The sequence below is a fragment of the Drosophila rhopaloa genome, unplaced genomic scaffold (genome assembly GCF_018152115.1).
Source record: "Drosophila rhopaloa isolate 14029-0021.01 unplaced genomic scaffold, ASM1815211v1 contig_155, whole genome shotgun sequence".
In the NCBI taxonomy this organism is placed as follows: Eukaryota; Metazoa; Arthropoda; class Insecta; order Diptera; family Drosophilidae; genus Drosophila; species Drosophila rhopaloa.
The window spans coordinates 4,610,171-4,629,734 of NW_025335034.1; the positions used below are offsets into that span (position 1 = coordinate 4,610,171).

At 44.4% G+C, this 19,564-nt stretch overlaps 2 protein-coding genes across 4 annotated transcripts; both read left to right on the top strand.

Moving 5' to 3' along the window:
- The first annotated feature begins 2,376 nt into the window (after nt 1–2,376).
- Nucleotides 2,377–7,582, top strand: LOC108048794 (nucleolin 2). Of its 2 annotated transcripts, none has more exons than XM_017129683.2 (3): nt 2,377–2,790; nt 5,382–5,717; nt 5,773–7,582. In XM_017129683.2, exons 1-3 carry the CDS (start codon nt 2,664–2,666, stop codon nt 7,257–7,259), a joined length of 1,950 nt encoding a protein of 649 aa, XP_016985172.2. In that variant the 5' UTR covers nt 2,377–2,663; the 3' UTR covers nt 7,260–7,582. The 2 variants fall into 2 exon arrangements, with proteins under 2 accessions (XP_016985172.2, XP_016985173.2); XM_017129684.2 differs by having other exon boundaries at nt 2,378–2,790; nt 5,776–7,582.
- A 4,228-nt stretch (nt 7,583–11,810) lies between these two features.
- LOC108048784 (probable Xaa-Pro aminopeptidase P) lies at nt 11,811–18,014 on the top strand. Of its 2 annotated transcripts, none has more exons than XM_017129671.2 (8): nt 11,811–12,091; nt 13,842–14,033; nt 15,295–15,368; nt 15,429–16,103; nt 16,159–16,271; nt 16,335–17,047; nt 17,107–17,175; nt 17,232–18,014. In XM_017129671.2, exons 2-8 carry the CDS (start codon nt 13,985–13,987, stop codon nt 17,645–17,647), a joined length of 2,109 nt encoding a protein of 702 aa, XP_016985160.2. In that variant the 5' UTR covers nt 11,811–12,091; nt 13,842–13,984; the 3' UTR covers nt 17,648–18,014. The 2 variants fall into 2 exon arrangements, with proteins under 2 accessions (XP_016985160.2, XP_016985158.2); XM_017129669.2 differs by having other exon boundaries at nt 11,811–11,894.
- The last annotated feature ends 1,550 nt before the right edge of the window (nt 18,015–19,564 follow it).

Below are 19,564 nucleotides of genomic sequence, written 5' to 3' on the forward strand. Positions count from 1 at the left end.
CGATGACTGTCACCATCTCCCCGGCAAAATGACGGGTTGGATGATCAGCCAGCCCAGCCGTTAGGTCACTGTGCTAATCCCCCGCTAATTGTTTCTTGATGCGTTTGTAACTCCCTAACCAGACAGCGGAGGACGGCCTTGGCCAGGAGTCGATAGTCGCTAGTGGCTGTCTACCTGGGCGATGCTCGCTAATTACCCGACTGTTTCGCGCGCCTGCCTGACTCACAGCCGCAGCATATTTACGACTGCCGGCTAGCCGGACAAACAAGGCAATGGGCGGGCGGTCGTAAAATGCGAGTGCTAGCTACAAATAAAACAGAAAACAAAATCTCAATAACAAAAAGCCGCCTCCCCACGACTTTGACGACAACAAAAGGAACACGGCGATGCCTCAGGAGGAAGTGCTGACGGTTTCGTCATGACTAAGCGTGGTTACTCAAAGGGAAACCAATTGATTCCTTCCTGTTGCCGTCGTCCATCGTCTACCGTACATCGTACTTCGTCCACTATCCACCGCAGAGCCACGACGGCAATAACAAAATCTAAATATTTAACGACTAAATTGAATCTGAAGGCGCGCTCACTCACATCAGGCAAATTTTCCGGCCCGACTTTGCTGGGGTTACCTGCTGGCATAATCAATAAAAGATAAACAGTGGGCTGACCACCGACCACCGACCAGCGTCTGAGGCTCCAGCCCATTGAAATGACTACATCACGTAATGGAAAATGTTGCAGGGAAAGCCTACACGAACAACCACATCGAGAAAAGCTCAAATCAACTTTGTATATACAGATGTGAGTAGCAGTGCGAGTAGTTAAAGCCCCTGTGGTCCATGTCGTTGTCAACAGGCGTACGAGAAGTTTGGGCATTCTGTCAGGCAGCCAGACATCCAGACATCCATAGAGCCAGCAAGTAGTTGGTCGCCCTACCAGACCATCATCCATTCAGTCACTTGGCCGGGAAAGACCCCCGTGGACCGCAGCTCTCAGAAGCTGGAGGGGCACTCTAGCTCTGCTGGCGACCCAATTCAGATTGGGCGGACTCAAGCGAGTCAAATCATTCACAAACAAACACTGAAGAGGCTGAAAATTGATTCGTGGCAGCTGTCATTCGATGATTGCCGTGGATTGGTCATGATTAGCCAAGCAAAACGTATTCGCCAAGATAGTAATTGAGTTTGCAGCTGTCTCTAATGCTTGCCAGTTATGGGGGCTTAAAAAATGATTAAGGTGTTCAAAAGATTTCGTTGTAATGGTTTGGATCATCACTTTAAAGATCATTAATTGAAGTGTTTTGTGTATTTTGTTTTGTGTTTATTCTAGGTTCTATTTTGGTTAGATCCTACCGATTATGATATTGGCTTACATTTAATTATACTCACAATATTGTGCATTAAAAATAATATTATAATCAGTATTAGTAAGTGTAATGATATTATTAGTATAAAAACTTAATTTTTGCTTGCATGAAACCACTGAAACTTGCTTTGCTACTACTACTTACCACTTGGACTCAAATTTAAAAAAAAATTCAAATGAAATAATAATAATAATAAACAAAAACTTTTATATATAGACTATTTTCGTGCATTTTAATAGGTCAAGCTATGAGAATATAGATTAACTTCACCTCCAAGTACTTGACCCATGATTACTCGGTGATCTAATCAGTCCCCTTTCAAATTCTATTTATTTTACTGCCCTAATTATATTTTCCATCTTGATTGCAAGTGATATCAAATATTTGGTCGGTCTGGCCTGCTCTACCCTTATTGTTTCTGCTCTCTTTTGTACTGGAGCTCTTGTATTGTACCAAATAAACAACAATAAGAGTGCTGGGCCGAGGGCAGTGGGATGGGATGGACATAGGGCCTTAGGTAGACCCGACTGGTCCAACGCTGCCGGGAAGAGGAGTGAAGAACGCCTGCGGGCGATTGGCTGCCAACCACTCGCACTATGAGGGTTTCGATGGCGATGACGCTGTGGAAGTGGAGTGCTGGCCACAGCCGGGCCAAAATGTTGGTTTAGTTGGCTGTGGTTTTGGGGCCGGCGCTAGGCACTTGCACTTATCAGACCAACACAAGGAGAAGTGGGGGGGGACTTTAGGGCCGGCCAGCCCACTTACTAGCTGCAGAAGCCGCCTGCCTGCCAGGCCCTATTATTACCGAGAGCAAATAAACCCCGGCAGGGCAAACGCAAAGGCAAAGGCATGATGGATCTGCCGGCAGTAGGGGCAAGTAGGTAGAGGAGGGAAAGGGCAGGGACCGACGTCGTCATCGATATACGACCGCAGCACATGCATGCCTGCCACAGCAGCAGAAACAGCAACAACAGCAGCAGCACCAAAAGCAGCAAGCGACGGCAGCAACACAAAATTCCAGAGCGCACGCGTTCTCAACTTTAGTTCTTTGCGAGTGGCCAACGCGTTCGGTCGTCGTGCGTGGTCGTCTGAAAACGTCTGAAACCGGAGTCGAATCGAAGTTATAGCAACAGCTGAAGACTCGAGAAGCATTGCAGCTGTATTCTTTATCTACATCCGAGTATCTGTGCGCATCCCGTCTTTGTGTCTCAGTCTTTGTGTGTGCCCGTTGTGCGTGTTGGCCAGTTGATTTCGGGCCCGTCAAACTGGGAGCGACAACCTAATCAATCAGTCACTCAATATGGCCGGTATTTCTAAGAGCCGCGGCAGCTGCTCCTCCAGAAACAGGCTGCATCTTCCACTGGGATCGCTGCTCTTCGTGATCGCCTGCTGCCTGCTGGCTTCAACATCGTGCTCGGCTCAGCCAAGTGAGTATATATCAGACAAGCCAGCTATAGCGCTCCATGGCATGGAATGGGATGGGATGGGGCTGCATTGTCGTCTCCATCATCATGATTGTCGTAATCACTTGCAGCGGCTGCTGCGGTCGCATCGGGCCTTTGACTTATATATCTGCGGGGCTCCTCTTCTTCAGATGCCGTGCGATGCGGCTTTATAGCGATTTTCCTCGTTTGCTGCGCTTTCTGCGATTCGGCTTGGCATAATTCAAAACAGGCGTAATTATGCCACTGCCGCGGAAGGGGCCGCACCGAGACCATAGCTCCCTTCGCCAAACACAAACGGTGGCACTTGGGTGTCATATAAATGCTGGGGGAGGGGCGCCCCATGCTATCGGCAACTGTAATTCATGCTCGCCGGCAGCGTGCGAAAGTTCAATAATGTTTGGTAACAGGCCAATCGAGGCGGTCACCGCAGTACAAATTGCAGATAGCGGGTCCCTTTTGAGTGGGGGATAATTCGACGAAGAGTTTAATGGCAGTTGAGTTTCAGTAATGGGGGTGAACAAACCCATATCACTTTATGAAATTATCAACGGACCCAGCACCGAGTTTGAAGGATCATTGATCATATGGCATGTTGCCATGTTGCGTTGTGTTAGACATCTAATTTCTCTCACTTAAACACCAAAAACATAATTCCTAACGCACACCCATTCCACACAAAAAGGGACTGACAGCTGACACTGGCCTGGTTTGGGCCACTGCATCTGCATCTGCATCTGCAACTGCGGCAAGCAGTTGTATTTTCTCTAAATGCCATTTTCCTCATTTGGCCGCCTCTTTGTTTTCGTTTGTGCGGCATGCTTTGTCCCATTTTAAGACCCTAAGACAGACTCTCGGACGCTCCGCCTGGTGTTATTGTAGCTATTTGTTGTTCTTTGGCATTCGTTCCCAAGGGATTTGGATTGGGACTGGAAATAGGAATAGGAATGGGAATAGAAATGGGCATGGACCGCCCGCCCATGCATATCTCATGCAGAGCATCTAATAATTCCACTTTTCCACGAACCCAGTTGCATCTTCTTAGGGGCAGGGAAGGGATTGCTGAATGGATGGGGAAACGGAATAGATGTCCCCTCATAAATAAGTCAGCTACTTTATAGGCACACAATGCGACAGGCTGGGCGGGTTGCCCGGTCTCGTTGGTTTGTTTATTTGGTTACTAATTTGGGATTCCTCGATTTGTTGGTGTCTGCTGCGTGTGTCCGGAATTTTAATCACTGCCTCGGCCACTTGCAAGCATTTTGAGTAATGGGGCGCGGGCGAACGTCCCCGGAGGAGAATTCGGGTTGATCAAGTCGCGTTTGGCGACCAGGCGGGGCAAGACCTGGGACCCAGTTGTGAATGAATGTGTGAGAAAATGTGCACTGATGACAGCGGTGATAGCCGCCGCCTAGATGTGGCTATGAATGGGCCGTGTCGATGTTGCTTGTCGACAGACAGACAAATGCCCGGCTAGATGCCAATCGGGGCCATAAAGAACCCGTCGAAAAGGCCTAATGGCACTCGTTTCGAATATGGCTGTAATATTTGTTTATTAGTGCGTTAAATGGGAAGTTTATCAATGTAGCGGTCCGTCTATAAACATCGTTTGAAAATACATTTTATTAATTTCCGAATTTCCGCCTTTTAATGCATTCTTATATTTTCGGGGAAAGTTAGGGAGAAGCTTTTAATATTTTCCAAGCCTATTTCCATTTCTGGTTGGGTACTTGCGACGTGCTCTTAATTTCTGAGGAGAAAGCCAAGCCTAGTCATCGCTGTCAAGTTATGATTTTAATAATTTCATTTCTCGGAATCCACAATGTTAAAAAATTGTTGATTGGGAAATTATGACTCCTTCATTTCTCAATCAACACTTTGTAAGCATTGCAAGATTATTATAATAATTAATTTAAAAATTCCCAAATAACTTATCTAGACATTTAACAAGAAAAAATTCTGAGCCATATGTAATAGCGGCAATAATCCGTAATAAGATAATCTTAAAAGTTGTGATTTTGTTATAATACAAACTCAGCCATTTCTAACTTGGTGCTTATAGTTAAATTTTAACATTTTTAAATTGATTCAGAAGATTCCAATTTTTAATTTTTTCTTTCAATTTTTCGAAAAGTTTTTTATTAATACTTTAATAAAAACCAGCTAAACAATTTTTGTTGATTTATTTATGTATTTTAGAATTGTATTCATAAACTAAGACTTTACTTGGAACTTATATAACTGTCTAAAATGCTATCGATTTTATAGATCGGCTATAAAGATATATATTATAGTGATTACATTATGGAAAAGTGGCTTATATTTTATTAGGAATTCATTTTGATTGTGTATTAAGTATGGAACCAAATCCTTTAAAGAATTCTGAATTCGTCATTTTTTACATTTACATTTACATTTACATGGACACATTCTGTGTCTACATTACTTTTACAAGTGGTTTGTGGATTGACTACAGGGATGCCATTGTTACGATTTCTATATAAGAACTTTAATTTTAATTATAATTAACTCCCATGCTTATTAAAATTTTTCTAATCAACTTCTCCTTGTAATAGTCGAGTCAACGACCTTCACTCCAGAAGAGGAAGAAGCCACCACGTTACTTCCTGTCCAGTTGGAGGAGAGTTCATCTACGCCGGAACCAACGATCCAGAATGCCACTACCACTACTCCTGCTCATCCTGTAGAGGATCCCAAAGTTGAGGAAGCTATTCCTGCTGATTCTGTAGAGACAACAGACAATTTTGTATCGGTCTACGGGGGAACTTTAGAGCAGGATATCAAGAATGACGTGAACAGTGAGGTGGAAGTTGCACGATCTCCGGTGGAACCAATTATTGAAGATGTTCAAAAGGCGGTGGAAGCCGTACTTGAAAATCAAGGGAGTGAGGGTAAGTTACATTATTTTGTCCTTTAAACTTGATCTAATGATATTGTATTCCCCAGCAGCAGTCCAAAGTGCTCGCGAACCCAAAACTCTTGATGATGAAGAGGAGAACAAGCCGATCCAGGACGGAGGGTCGGAGGACCAAGCGGAACCAGAGGCAGTAACAGACAACATTGCCGTGTCCAGTGAGCATGAGGAAAGTACCAGCAGACCATTACCGAGCATTACTAGTGACCTGGTTTCTGTGATCCTCAACGAAGATCGTGCCATTACTGAGCAACCCATCACCAAAACCAATCTTTTGGCCTTAGAGAAGGAGCACGAGGATTTCGAGAGAGAGGAGAGCACTCCGGTTCCAAGCTTTGAGGACACCAAGCACCAAGTGACCAAGAAACAAGGCGTGGAAGACCCTCTCCCCGTTGAAGTGGCACCGGAAGTGCCCGAGACTGACCATTCCGCGGCAGTTCAGACTATCCCTGTCCGTGAGGAACGGGAATTTAAGGAGGCCAATGACAACCAAAATGATATCAACGATAACACTATTGAAGGCGATGATGAGACGTTCACCAAAACTTCGACTTCATCACCACCTTTAGTCAACGTTGAACCCACTCAGTCAGTTCCTGAGCTAAAAGAAGCGATCGAGAAAGAAGCTGAGGCTGAAGCCAAGGCGGAAATCGAGGCACAAGTGGAGGGCATCACTCCTTCGGACGAGACAGTTGTGGAGGCCGCAGATCCAAAAGAAACAAAGCCAGAAGAGGATATTGCTGATAAAACTAAGGATGTTGCTGAGGAGGATGAAGTTACAGATCAACCAATTATCACAGAAGCTGCCGAGATAAGCGAAGAGGAGTCCAAGGAAGAAGTTTCAGAGCAGCAAATTGATCAGAAGCGAACACCTGTCACAGAAGATGCCAAGATAAGCGAAGAGGAACCAAAGGAAGATGTTTCAGATCAACAAACTGATCGAAAGGGTCCCACTGTCCAGACATCTTCAGAGGACACCCATGAACCAATCTCCACAGAGGAGTCAGTAAAGGAAGAGGGCTCGCTCAATGTCGATGGTGAATCCGTGGAGGAGAAAGAAAGCGGAGAATCGGATGAAAAACCAAACGAACGAACAGAAACAGATGACCATTCCTCGGAAGAAGAAAAGAAGCCTGTTGCGGGTGAAGCAAAGCCCTCCTCCGACGATAGCACCGCCACTCCGCTGGTCTCCTATCCACCACACGATGCTGGCCAGACCTTCGATAGCAACTCGGCAGACGAGCACTCGGCCCAGCTCTCGGGAACTTCCAACTACCGATCCACCCTGATCATCGCCCTGTGCTCCGGCACCGCTGTGGTCTTCATCGTGGCCTCACTGGTGATCTTCGTAGTTTCCTTCCAACGGCAGCACGGCACCTTGGACATCGAGATGCAGGAACAGCGGCTGGGCAAAGATGTCCAGGACGAGGATAATGCCCAGATGAAGCTGCTGGATGTGGATCTCTCATCGCCTGTCATTTTGACGATGGGCAATGAGGAGACCGACGAATGCCTGTAGACTCTCTCAGCACCATGAACACTATGGTGCCCTGTAAATATTTATTAACTTTGAGATTGAGAAGAGGACTTCAGCCTGCTCCTCCGGCTGGCTGTTCATTTTGGTTTCTAAATTGTTGACTGAGAGCAGCTGCAAGCAAATCAAGCGAAATATCGAATCGAAACGAAATCATTTGCCATACTGTTTAATTTTAAATGCACTTTACCCTCTAAGATTTTGCAAAAGTTTGACAAAAATATTTATATTTAGACACTTTTTTTAGAATTAAGCCCATTTTTATTGAGTCTGATGAGAAGTCAGAATAAATATATTCAATTGGTCAATTTAAAGTGTATTTTTGGGATAGTTTTTATAAATTACATTGCATACTTTTTGTCTGGGGTATGAAAATTTTCAAATTTACGCTTGCCTACATTTATTTGAATTATAAAAAAATGCACTCTACTGATATTTATCTATACGAATTCACAATAATAACATAATAGGCAACATCACAAATTACTGACTGTTTTTAAAACTTAAAAAAAAAAATAAACTTAAAATGTATAACAACAGATAATCTGGGCCAAAGTCGCCGCTGCCGGGTTTTTATACCCGTTACTCGTAGAGTAAAAGGGTATATTGTATTCGTGCAAAAGTATGTAACAGCTAGAAGGAAGCGTTTCCGACCCTATAAAGTATATATATTCTTGTTCAGGATCACTAGCCGAGTCGATCTAGCCATGTCCGGCTGTCCGTCTGTCTGTCCGTCTGTCTGTCTGTCCGTATGAACGCTGAGATCTCGGAAACTATAAAAGCTAGAAGATTGGCATTTTGCATGCAGATTCTAGGAGTTCCTACGCAGCGCAAGTTTGTTTCAAAAAGGTGCCACGCCCCCTTTAACGCCCACAACCGCTTATATACGATTTTAAAAATTTAAATATTTCGGAAAAGTAAAAATGCAGTTTTATTGTGTTTATCAATACCTATCGAAATGTAGAAGAAAATTTTCAAATCGGACCATTCGTTAAAAAGTTATGCGTGATCAAAGTTTCTATCTCCATCTCCCTCGCACTCCCTTTACCTGAGTAACGGGCATCTGATAGTCGGGGCACCCGACTATAGCGTTCTCTCTTGTTATACCCGTTACTCGTAGAGTAAAAGGGTATATTGTATTCGTGCAAAAGTACGTAACAGGTTGAAGGAAGCGTTTCCGACCCTATAAAGTATATATATTCTTGTTCAGGATCACTAGCCGAGTCGATCTAGCCATGTCCGTCTGTCCGTCTGTCCGTCTGTCTGTCTGTCTGTCTGTCTGTCTGTCCGTATGAACGCTGAGATCTCGGAAACTATAAAAGCTAGAAGATTGGCATTTTGCATGTAGATTTTAGGAGTTCCTACGCAGCGCAAGTTTGTTTCAAAATGGTGCCACGCCCCCTCTGACGCCCACAAGCCACAAGCTGTGGCCACAGCTTGATGCTATTATGAAAATTTTAATTGATATGTATTTGTTTCGTCAATACCTATCGATTTGCCTAACGCCACGCCCACTCTAACGCCAAAAAACCCATTAAACGCTTAAGCCTGGCTAGCGCCTACATTTCCGCCTTTCGTGGCGCCATCTAACGGATGACTTTGAAACAGCTGGCCAAGGTGCTCAACAGAGTCAACGTTAATTCTCGATAAGGATTTCTATTAAAGGAAATTGCGATGGTTTTCATTTTTCAATACCGAACTATATCCCAAAAACTATGCAAATCAAATCAAGTTAGCCAAATTGGAGGTCTGAGTCAAAACATACAAGAAGGCATATTTATATTAAGTTGTTTAGCTGAGTAACGGGTATCTAATAGTCGAGGCACTCGACTATAGCGTTCTCTCTTGTTAACTAAATGTTTTCGTACATATTTTTATACCCTTGCAGAGGGTATTATAATTTTGGTCAAAAGTGTGCAACGCAGTGAAGGAGACATCTCCGACCCTATAAAGTATATATATTCTTGATCAGGATCACCTCCTGAGTTGATATAGCCATGTCCGTCTGTCCGTCTGTCCGTCTGTCCGTCTGTCTGTCCGTCTGTCTGTTTCTACGCGAACTAGTCTCTCAGTTTTAAAGATATCGAATTGAAACTTTGCACACACCCTTCTTTCCTTTGCACGCAGTATATAAGTCGGAACGGCCGGGATCGGCCGACTATATCCTATAGCTGCCATATAACTGATTGATCGGAAATGCCATAACTCTGCTGTTTGTTAGGTTAGGAAGTTGGGACTTTCTATGGGTTTTATATTTGGCCAATCAATCCGACGTACCAAATTTCATAAGGATCGGCCGACTATATCTTATAGCTGCCATATAACTGATTGATCGGAAATGCCATAACTTTGGTGTTTGTAAAGTTAGGAAGTTGGGATTTTCTATGGGTTTTATATTTGGCCAATCAATCCGACGTACCAAATTTCATAAGGATCGGCCGACTATATCTTATAGCTGCCATATAACTGATTGATCGGAAATGCCATAACTTTGGTGTTTGTAAAGTTAGGAAGTTGGGATTTTCTATGGGTTTTATATTTGGCCAATCAATCAGACGTACCAAATTTCATAAGGATCGGCCGACTATATCTTATAGCTGCCATATAACTGATTGATCGGAAATGCCATAACTTTGGTGTTTGTTAAGTTAGGAAGTTGGGATTTTCTATGGGTTTTATTTTTGCCTAATCAATCCGACATATCAAATTTCATAAGGATCGGCCGACTATATTCTATAACTGCCATATAACTGAACGATTGGAAATGCCATAACTTTGGTGTTTTTAAAGTTAGGAAGTTGGGATTTTTTATGAGTATTAAGAATGCATTATGAATGATTTTGGAGAATATAATTTGCAGAATATTCTGCAAGGGTATTTCAACTTCGGCTCCGCCCGAAGTTAGCTTTCCTTTCTTGTTTACTTTAAAAATAGCTCAACTGAGATGTTTTTCTTAAAGTGATTGACATATCTTTTTTACTGGAGTTGTTAAATATAATCTGAAGAAGGTTTAACGCCGCTTACAACCCTTTAAAGACTAAACGACCATAGAAACCTTACACGACAAGTTTCTCTCGCTGATTGACTGTCACTCACACAGTTAATATACGTTTCCAGATAGTTTTTACCGCAGGTATGTTTAACCATCGCCGGAAAACTGTTCCATTATTCATAAGTTATTTATTTATTTGTGTCTAACAACACCCAGAGAAACGGCAAGTAAACTTAATTATGTTCATAATTAATTATTTTATATTTTTTTTAGAAACAATTAAAAAAACGCACACTTTATTTTTTACTTAAGCCTATTTAATCTAAATATGAAGATAATAATATCAATATTTAAGGAAAATACTTAAAAATATTTTATAAAAGGTGTAAGTTATTGAATTTACTATGATTCTTCTTTGGGTGAACATGTATTTGCTCCGAGTGCAGTTCACCTACTAAGCCATAGTCAAGATTATACTCCGTAGAGGTTAACCAGAAATGATTTACTGGAGAACTACATACACGTCGGTAACCCATGGCCCCGTACGCCTAATTGCTTGCCAGGCGTATTGATCAAAAGCTCATTTGCCACTTGGCCAGTGCGGGCGGCACGCTTCAAAGTCGATTTTTAATTAGTTAATAATAAATCGAGAGCAGAGTGATCCGAACGGAGAGTGGCAGAGAGCGGCGAGATTGCCGCGAGCTTGCAACATAATAAATAAGAGCATATTGAACTCCCACCCGCCAGTCGGCACTCCCATAATTTTAGAAGACACTGCTCCGCTTTTCATCTGAAAATTGAGTGGCTGTTTCTGTGTAAATGAGCTTAATGAGCAGAATGAAAAGGCGCTCACTTCGTGACCGAATGAAATAAACAAAACGATTTTAAGATTAAGAGCTCGTCTATTGGGATATATATTTGTTTACGCGGGATTATGCAAGAGGGCCCGCACAGTGGTCTTCGGTTTCTGTCGCCACTAACCAATCAATTTAAAAGCAATAAAATACCAATTGACAGCATCATTTTCTCGATTCCATCGAAGTCAATTGCAAAACTCGAACTCCATGGAGCTCTTCTCGGAAGTCCAGCGATTCAACGACGTCATTGTCTGTTCGACTTGGCATTGGTGAAATGTAAGCCGGCACAATGATGCCACAAGACCATTGTAATGGCCGGGATTAGGTTGCGGTTGCACTCCACGGACGAGCGACCACTGTGCTGCAGCTAATACGAGGAGACTTTTCCCATTTTCTTCCGGACTGTTTTGCGTCTGGCGAGCGTCTAAGCGGCTAAAGCTCCCGCTCACGCGCCTTTCGCTCAGCTGTTCCGCTTTTCCGCCGTCCGCCGCCTGCTTTTCCGCCGTTCGCTTTTCCGCCACCGCCAAGCAATTATTTTCCCGATTTAACAGTCTATGCATGCATGCTCCTAGTGTCTCTCTCTCGCTCGCTCTGTGGGTGTGTGCCAGCGCTTTTTCATCTGCCACACATTTTGAAAAAACAAAATAGCAACATCAAAAAGTTTTTCAGTTTGCTTGTTGCTTTAGACGCGTGCGGTTCGCTTGGATTCGCTCCTCCTTCGGCTTAAAAAAAAGCAAAGAGAGTGTGTGTGCGTGTTTGAAGCCGCCAAAGGTAGATGATTCTGAAATTCCGCTGCTATTTCGGACGGCTGTGCAAACTTAGTGATATACGCTGCGTATACGCAACGTTGTCAGCACGTCACCCATACGCGCTGTGGGCCCAGAAGCCGCCCGTTATTTGTGTGCAGTCTTTTCTGCAAATGCCGTGAAATATTTCAAATGGGTTTCTGGCGCTTGGTGACGCTCAAGGTGCGCATTGGCGCAAAATTCAGTTCAATTTTGATATCCCCAACTACATATAGTGAACTAAATAAACAGGCAGATCTATGTGTTTGCTGGCGGGGTGCTTGTATTTTTTTTGGCAGCACCGCTTAACCATGTTCTCGGTGTGAGTCAGCGGCTTCTTGCCGTGACCGCGACGGCAGTGAAACCGAAATGAAAGGCGGTGCATTTGTTTGGCATTTTGAGAAGAAAACAAATGAGACCACCTCGCTCCCAATTCACAAATGTTCCTTAATTAGAAACGTAAACAAAAGGCCGCACATTACTCGGCAGTCGGCAGGTGTTGCATCCATATCCAGTTTTTTCCCAGCGCCACCAGCAAAACCACAACTAGTGATATAACAGAGATCTAAGGGCAGGCGGCCAGTTGGCACTGGATGCACATTGTGGGCCCGATTCCGAGTCCACTCTGTCATTTGCGACTTGGCAGCATGCACATGCACATGCAAATTGATACACAAGCACTGCGATAACTAGAGCATCATCTTGTTTTGGTGCCAAAGTCAAGCGTATAATTGCCAGCCGGAGGCGGATTACAGGGACACTTGCCACTTTCACAGCGCCGCTCAATGTTCAATGCTGAATGCTCACTGCTCACACACACAGCGCCCACAAGTTGGCGAATTTGCTTAACTTTTATTTAATGCCATTATTTCCGATGCCTTTCAATGGCCTTTCGCATGCCATATTCATTGCGGTGGCTGGGTTGTGCCATTTGTGAATGGGATGTGGGGCGTTTGATTCGCCATATCTGTCGCCAATACCATGACAATAAAAAGGCAAAGTGAACAATGGTAGCAGCAACAAATTACCTCTAATAGTCGAGTAACGCCCAGGCGGCGAAATTGTTTTTGAATTGCTCAATTGGAAATAAAATAAGTGAAATGACATCGAAATTAAAACTATTTCTCGGTCAGTTGGAAATATGTTAATGAAAATAGCTTTGCCCGGACAAATTGCAAAACAATTGAGAACACAAATAAAGTTTTTTATCGACAGCTAAGCTAAAGATTGAAAATTTGGTGTATTACCCAATCACTATCAATCAGTTTTGTGTGCCATCTGCGCTATTGTCAAGCAGTTTCGAACCACCGCCCTTTGAGGTGCCCTATAGGGAAACTTGGGCAATCGCCTCGGATCCCATCCACTTCCCTGCCACCCACACTTTCTGGTTTAAGTTGCTCATTTCCAGCATGATTGGTCTGATTCGTTCGGGTCTGGCTTTGGCTTTACGCATGGCTAATTAAAGCAGCAATTAAGTATTTTGTTAAGCTACAGAACACAAACCGAATTAGAATAGTTGCCAAATTGGTGTTTTCCAAAAAAGAAAACCGAATTCAAAAGCGTCCCGCGAATAGCGGAAGTTATAAATTCCTAAGCGGGCTGATATCATGGCTATTTATACATATGTCGCCAGCAGATGAGTTATTACCCCAGGGACTAGAAGTTGGTCACACAGTGCACGGCATATCAATTAGAAGAAAGCGCCGGGCGAGGCCATCACCCTTTGGATTGGCACATGCGACTCCGCCCCGGACAGCTAGGTGCAACATGTGCTATAGCTTCGCCCAGCCACGTTCCGGTCATTAACCGGAAAAGTGCATCGCTCAGACGAATGGCCATTAAATAAGCCTTTAGCACCATCCCCCATCCCGCCGATCGCCACTTTCCCAGATCATTAATTGCAACCGTTTGATTTGTTTACTCTAAAAAAAAGAACCCTCGGAAACGCAACAATTCGCAAAAGTACAGAAGGCAGGAAGAGCCAATTCGGGCAAACACAAACAGTTCGCTCGCTTTCGGGCCAAGTTCCGCGGACGGCTAGTACATCGCGGGAAATTTTAAGTGCAAATAAAAACAATGACGACAGCCAAATGGATTTGGCGCTTGGCGCTGAGCATCTTGCTGGGTGAGTACGACCACCTATTACTATTACTATGTTATTTTAAGGCAGACCAAGATGTTGATTTTATGGACTTTTGATCGATTTACGGTATTTTTGGCCAGTTGTGCAAACGAAAAACGTTTCGCACATGGCCCTAGGAACTTGAATTCCTTTTACCCCCCGCCGTTGAAGACTTCGATAAGAATGTTATGCACAGTGCGTCATAAGAATATGTTTTAGGCGATCTCTGGCCAAATGGCATAATGTTTATTTTTACAAATGCAAAGTCAGCTGTGTTGGCTGGATGTTTGTCTGTCATTCGCCCGCCTTTAGTTTGCTATCGTGTATTTCTTTTAAATCACATAAACTTATTTCGGAGAGATGAGTATGTGGCTATTAACAAGAAAATTAATTCCTCAATATTTCCACTTAAACAAAAGATTCAAGATAATCAAGGAAATGTCTCTGAATCGGTCATGTGGAAGCTGAAATACTCTTGAAAAAATTCTTATAAAAATAAAAATCTAAAAACTACAAGAATTTGAAGGTCTCTTAATTACATCTGATCTTGAATAATTTTTTCTATAATAGTCTATGTGGCAAGATGTATTCCAAAATGTTGATACCCTCAATGGAACTCTAATGTATTTTTGTTTTTCATTTTTGGCCCACCATGTCGCCGGCTTGCCTTAATAAATCAATAGAATATATGTAGTAATGCCTCAGTCCATATGGCAAATATTCGCATCAGTTCTTTTTTTATAATTCACAAGACGTTGACAAATTGTGCTTAAAAAGCTGGCCAAAAAGGCTGACATGCATTCACTCACTTGTCAGCTGATCTGTCCCCCTGCTTTGACATCCCAATCACTGATCACATCGTCTTGCGTTATGGTTCAATCGAAAACCCACGCCAAGTAGCGCAGGCTTCCATTACGCATACGCAGCGTTGACTCAACTTGGGCGGTAGGAAGCAGGTGGTCCATTGAAAGTGAAATTCAAACGAAATTTCAGCCTGTCACTACGGAGATCCCACTTGGGCGAAGATGTAGAAAAAGTCAGCAAACGAGGAGACCGCGTCGCATGGCCGTTTAACGAGCGTGGGAATTTGTCCCGCTACCGTGACGCACTTGTTGCTATTTTCGGCCCGCTAGTTTGGCCATTAATAAATAAGCATAACGAATTCGGATACTAATGGCAACAATTTAAATTTTATTTATCAACATCTTTTACGACCTGCAAATATTTCGTCTTATTTTTTATGGCCTTGTTGGATTGTTTGCAGTCATGGGCTTCGTGGCCGCGGAGAAGCCGAAAGGCTATCACCGGGAGATTTGCCAATATCGCAAGGGCAAACATGTGAGTCCGGATGCCTCAAGTATATGTGTTTGTCTTTACTCACCCATATGACCTTTGCAGATCCAGCCCATGAGTGCTTACCACACTCGCCTGATGGAGATGCGCAAACAAATGATGATTAGAGCCACGCTGGAAGGGCCCGAGATTGACGGGTATATACTACCCTCCACGGACGAGCACCTCAACCAGGAGGTGGCGCCCCGGGATCGGCGCTTGAAGTATCTTTCCGGCTTCACAGGAGTCCGCGCCTTTGCAGCCGTCACCAGTGAGGGAGCAGCCATCTGGCTGGAGCAGCGATATGCCCAGCAGGCGGATGGCGAGCTTGAGTGCGACTGGGAGATCTATCTGACCAGCGGCAATGTCAGCCTGGCCGACTGGCTGAGCAGCTATGTGCAATACGACAAGCGAGTGGGCGCAGATCCGCACCTGGTGCCCCACTCCCTTTGGATCCAATGGGAGCGGGAGCTGGACTATAAGCTCATCAAGCTGGTTAAGATCAACAACAATCTGGTGGACCACATTTGGGGCACCGAGCGCCCGGAGACGCCCAAGAACCAGGTGATTCAGGTACATTCGAAGTTCTTCGCCGGCGAGATTTGGCAGGACAAGGTAAAGGAGCTAAGGAGGCGACTGGCGCACCTGGGCTGCGATGCCATGGTGATCACCTCGCTGACTGAGATTGCCTATCTGCTCAACATCCGCGGCACAGACATTCCCTACACGCCAGTGGTGAAGGTGGGTTTATTTTTCTTAACCGTTCTTCAACTTCTAATTTTGATTTATTCTTTAGTCGTACGCTATTGTCAGCCAGGATGATGTATTCTTCTACGTGGAGCATACCAAGATCAGTTTGGGTATTGATCTTCATCTGCGCACAGACTGCTTTAATGAAAATTGCGTAAAGTAAGAATACAAAAATCTGATCAAAAGTAGAATAGTATTAGGAAAACAACAATTTCTTTGCAGGATTAAGGAGTACAATCAGATCTGGAGCGACATCCGCACATATGCCCAGATCTGGAAGCGAGTCCTAGTCTCCGCACCTTGTGTTCAGGATCTTGGCGCCTCAGAGGCAATATATTCCTCGATGCCTGCCAAAATCGTCGTCTTTGAGATTTCCCCCATTATTTTTATGCGGGCGCAGAAGAATTCCGATGAGCAGGCAGGCATGCGGAGGGCACACATCCGGGATGGAGCCGCCATTTGCGAGGCCATGAGCAACATGGCTACCCGCTTTCACACGGAGCAGTGGACCGAGGAGAAGATCAATTACGAGGTGGAGCTGTGGCGCCTCTCGCAAAAGCACTCCAAAGGTCTTTCCCTGCGCACCGTGGTGGCCTACGGAGAGCACTCCGCCCTGCCCTACTACATCTCCAGCAACGTGACCAACATCGAGGTCTCCGACCAGAGTCTGCTGGTCATCGAGTCCGGTGGTCAGTATCTGGAGGGCACCACGGACGTCGCGCGCACCTTCATATTTGGCGAACCTACGCACGAGATGAAGAAGGCGTACACGAATGTGCTGGCTGGGATTCTGCACCTGACGCAACTCAAGTTCCCGGCTGACATAATGCCATCCAAGGTGGACGCCCTGGTGCGCAGCATGGTGTGGAAGGACATGACGGACTTCCCGCAGGCAACGGGCCATGGCATTGGCTCCTTCGGTTCCGTGGAGGAACGTGAGTAGTAGTCTCTCCTGTTGGTAGATCTCTTCTAGATGGTTTAAATTTCCAAACAGCTCCCATATCAGTTGCCTACGGAGAGAACAGCAGCTTTCACTTCAAGCCGGGCTATTTCTTCTCCAGCGGTGAGTTGTTTCAGCATAGATCCAAGCCACTGACCATATCGTAATCTCCTGTGTAGAGTCTGGATACTACAAGGGCGACGACTTCGGTGTCCGTCTGAAGAACGTGCTCGAGGTGGTGGACACCGGATTCACGCATACCACCGGCGCACACTTCCTTGCATTCCAGGACGTCACCATGGTGCCCTACGAGCCCAAGTTGATCGACAGCACGCTCCTCAGCGCCGCGGAGAAGCGTCTGCTCAACGAGTACAATGCCAAGATCCGGAACGTCGTCGGCGAAGAGCTGAAGCAACTGGGAAACATGCGGGCCTTCTACTGGATGATGAACCAGACGCGACACATCCGGGAGTATCTGCCGGAGGACGAATACCGCTCGGCGACCGGCGGAGGAAGTGGTGGCCACACCAGCGGGCCATTAATAGTCCTGGGTCTCGCTATCGTCCTTTCTGCGATCCTCTCCACGCGATCCTAAGGGCCTGGGTTTTTAGTGTACACTGTCTATAATTATCTAGATTTAGTTAGCTATGCAAATTTAAAGAGAGAATCTGGGACTAACATGAAATCGAACCAATTAATAACTGCAACTGTTAGTATTTTAGTAACGTCATTTGGCCCTAAACATCGAGTATAAATCGTAAAAAATCGCACCCTGCCACCAAGTTCCATGTTTAGGAATAGGTATTAACTAAAACCAAATACGTAAAATGAAATGTATAAAATCTTTAATCGTAATCGACCAAAAATATGTTAAAACTGTTTACTACAATAATACAAGCATTGTCTCTATACTTAAGAAATAACATTGTATATTTTTCTAAATATAATTTGGAAAGTACGAATTATGGGTTTGAAACAGGTCTCCCAAAAAGTGTGCCTTATCAGGCTGTTAGAAATGAAACAGGTGCCTCTAGGCCCTGCAAAAAAAGCCATGAATAAAAAAACAAAATAGAGATAAGGCTCGTTTTCTCGTGATTATGGATACCAGTTTTTATTGAAGAAGAGAAGAAGAAAAAACTGGCCAGAGTTTTTCTAGACAGACTTACATTTTACATTAAATTATGATGGTAAGAATTTTCTAGCATATTTTCCGGCTTCGTTTACTATTTTGCTAATAGTGCCCTGCAGTGCTGTAACTTTGACCTTTTTCCCGACAGATTGAAATTTTTTGGAAAAAAAGTAAATGTCTGGGTAAACTCTTCTTTGTTTACTTTTGTGCTCCGCGTTTTTTTGGATCTGTCGACGGGTCTTCACGGAGGACACACGACTTTCGGAAGCTACGACTTTTGCAATAACTAGGTACATCTTCCATACCTAAAATTGGAAAAAAATATTCTAAATAGATTATACTTAATATTTATTTGTCGCCCATTTTCGCGAAAAAACTCCAACAATTATTCGTATTGTCATTAAAAGTAGGAGAAATCTTGATTGAAGTTTGGAAATATTCCTGTGATATGTGAAGAATAAGATTACAGTTAAAGTGTGAAAACAATAATAAAAACGCACCTAACCAATTTTATTTTGAATTTTGGTCCCTTAATAAAAACAAGTCGGCATTGTAAGGAACATTTACGGCTAACAAAATGCAAGCCAATAGAAAATGAGTAAAATTAATTGAAAGCTGATACAATTAAGCTGTCTTGCAGCATCTGCCAATGCCGCAGATTAACACACTGGAGATTACCCAACCTACTTGTGTTTGTAATGAGACATTTTCTATCCAATAGTTATTCAACGAGTATAATCCCGTCTTGAAATACTTCTCAAATGGCCCCAATGGCTGTCAAATCCAGTTCAGCACCTGGGTGCCAGACAGGCGACTTGAGATTGACAAAGTCCGATCTGAAATGGGTCGTTGCATGCAAGGAGCCAGGCCGTTTACGGTAAATGGTATTGGATCAGCTCCTCCAACTGTGGGACATTTCAGCTAAATCCCCCGATTCGAACTAGAACAGATCGCCTGGCCCAGTTTCGCCTGGCGCAAAGGAGTTGAGATGCGCCGCTGACTGGCCAACTTCATCTTTTGTGGGTTGCACCAGAACCCGACACTTGTTCTCAGAGATTGACCCATTTTGCCGAATGGCCCGAGTCAGCGAACCTGTTTCCGTTCCGATGATGCGATGGAGCTGCGCGGGCAGCCTGGCTGGCCAATGCTATCGACGGCCTGGCCAAAACATGAATTAATTTGGCCCGGGTGCCTTGAGCTGCAGCCTCGACCGCAGCGCCATCGTCTGTCTAACGGTGCACTCGAATATTGGCCAGATATTTGCCTAGCAAATGGGCACGCGGCAATTTGGGCCACTGTCCACGCAGGTTTTTCCACTTTTCGGCACTAGAAACTGGGCCTCGAGATCGAGTCAAGGTGGACGGGCGAGGCGAATCCGACCTG

Excerpts from the sequence above, each read along its gene's own strand:
- LOC108048794 (XM_017129683.2), top strand. The coding sequence starts at position 2,664 with ATGGCCGGTATTTCTAAGAGCCGCGGCAGCTGCTCCTCCAGAAACAGG. Across the intron at positions 2,791-5,381 it reads ATCGTGCTCGGCTCAGCCAA|TCGAGTCAACGACCTTCACT; the intron begins GTGAGTATATAT and ends TCCTTGTAATAG. Across the intron at positions 5,718-5,772 it reads TGAAAATCAAGGGAGTGAGG|CAGCAGTCCAAAGTGCTCGC; the intron begins GTAAGTTACATT and ends TGTATTCCCCAG.
- LOC108048784 (XM_017129671.2), top strand. The coding sequence starts at position 13,985 with ATGACGACAGCCAAATGGATTTGGCGCTTGGCGCTGAGCATCTTGCTG. Across the intron at positions 17,048-17,106 it reads CTTCGGTTCCGTGGAGGAAC|CTCCCATATCAGTTGCCTAC; the intron begins GTGAGTAGTAGT and ends ATTTCCAAACAG. Across the intron at positions 17,176-17,231 it reads GGGCTATTTCTTCTCCAGCG|AGTCTGGATACTACAAGGGC; the intron begins GTGAGTTGTTTC and ends TCTCCTGTGTAG.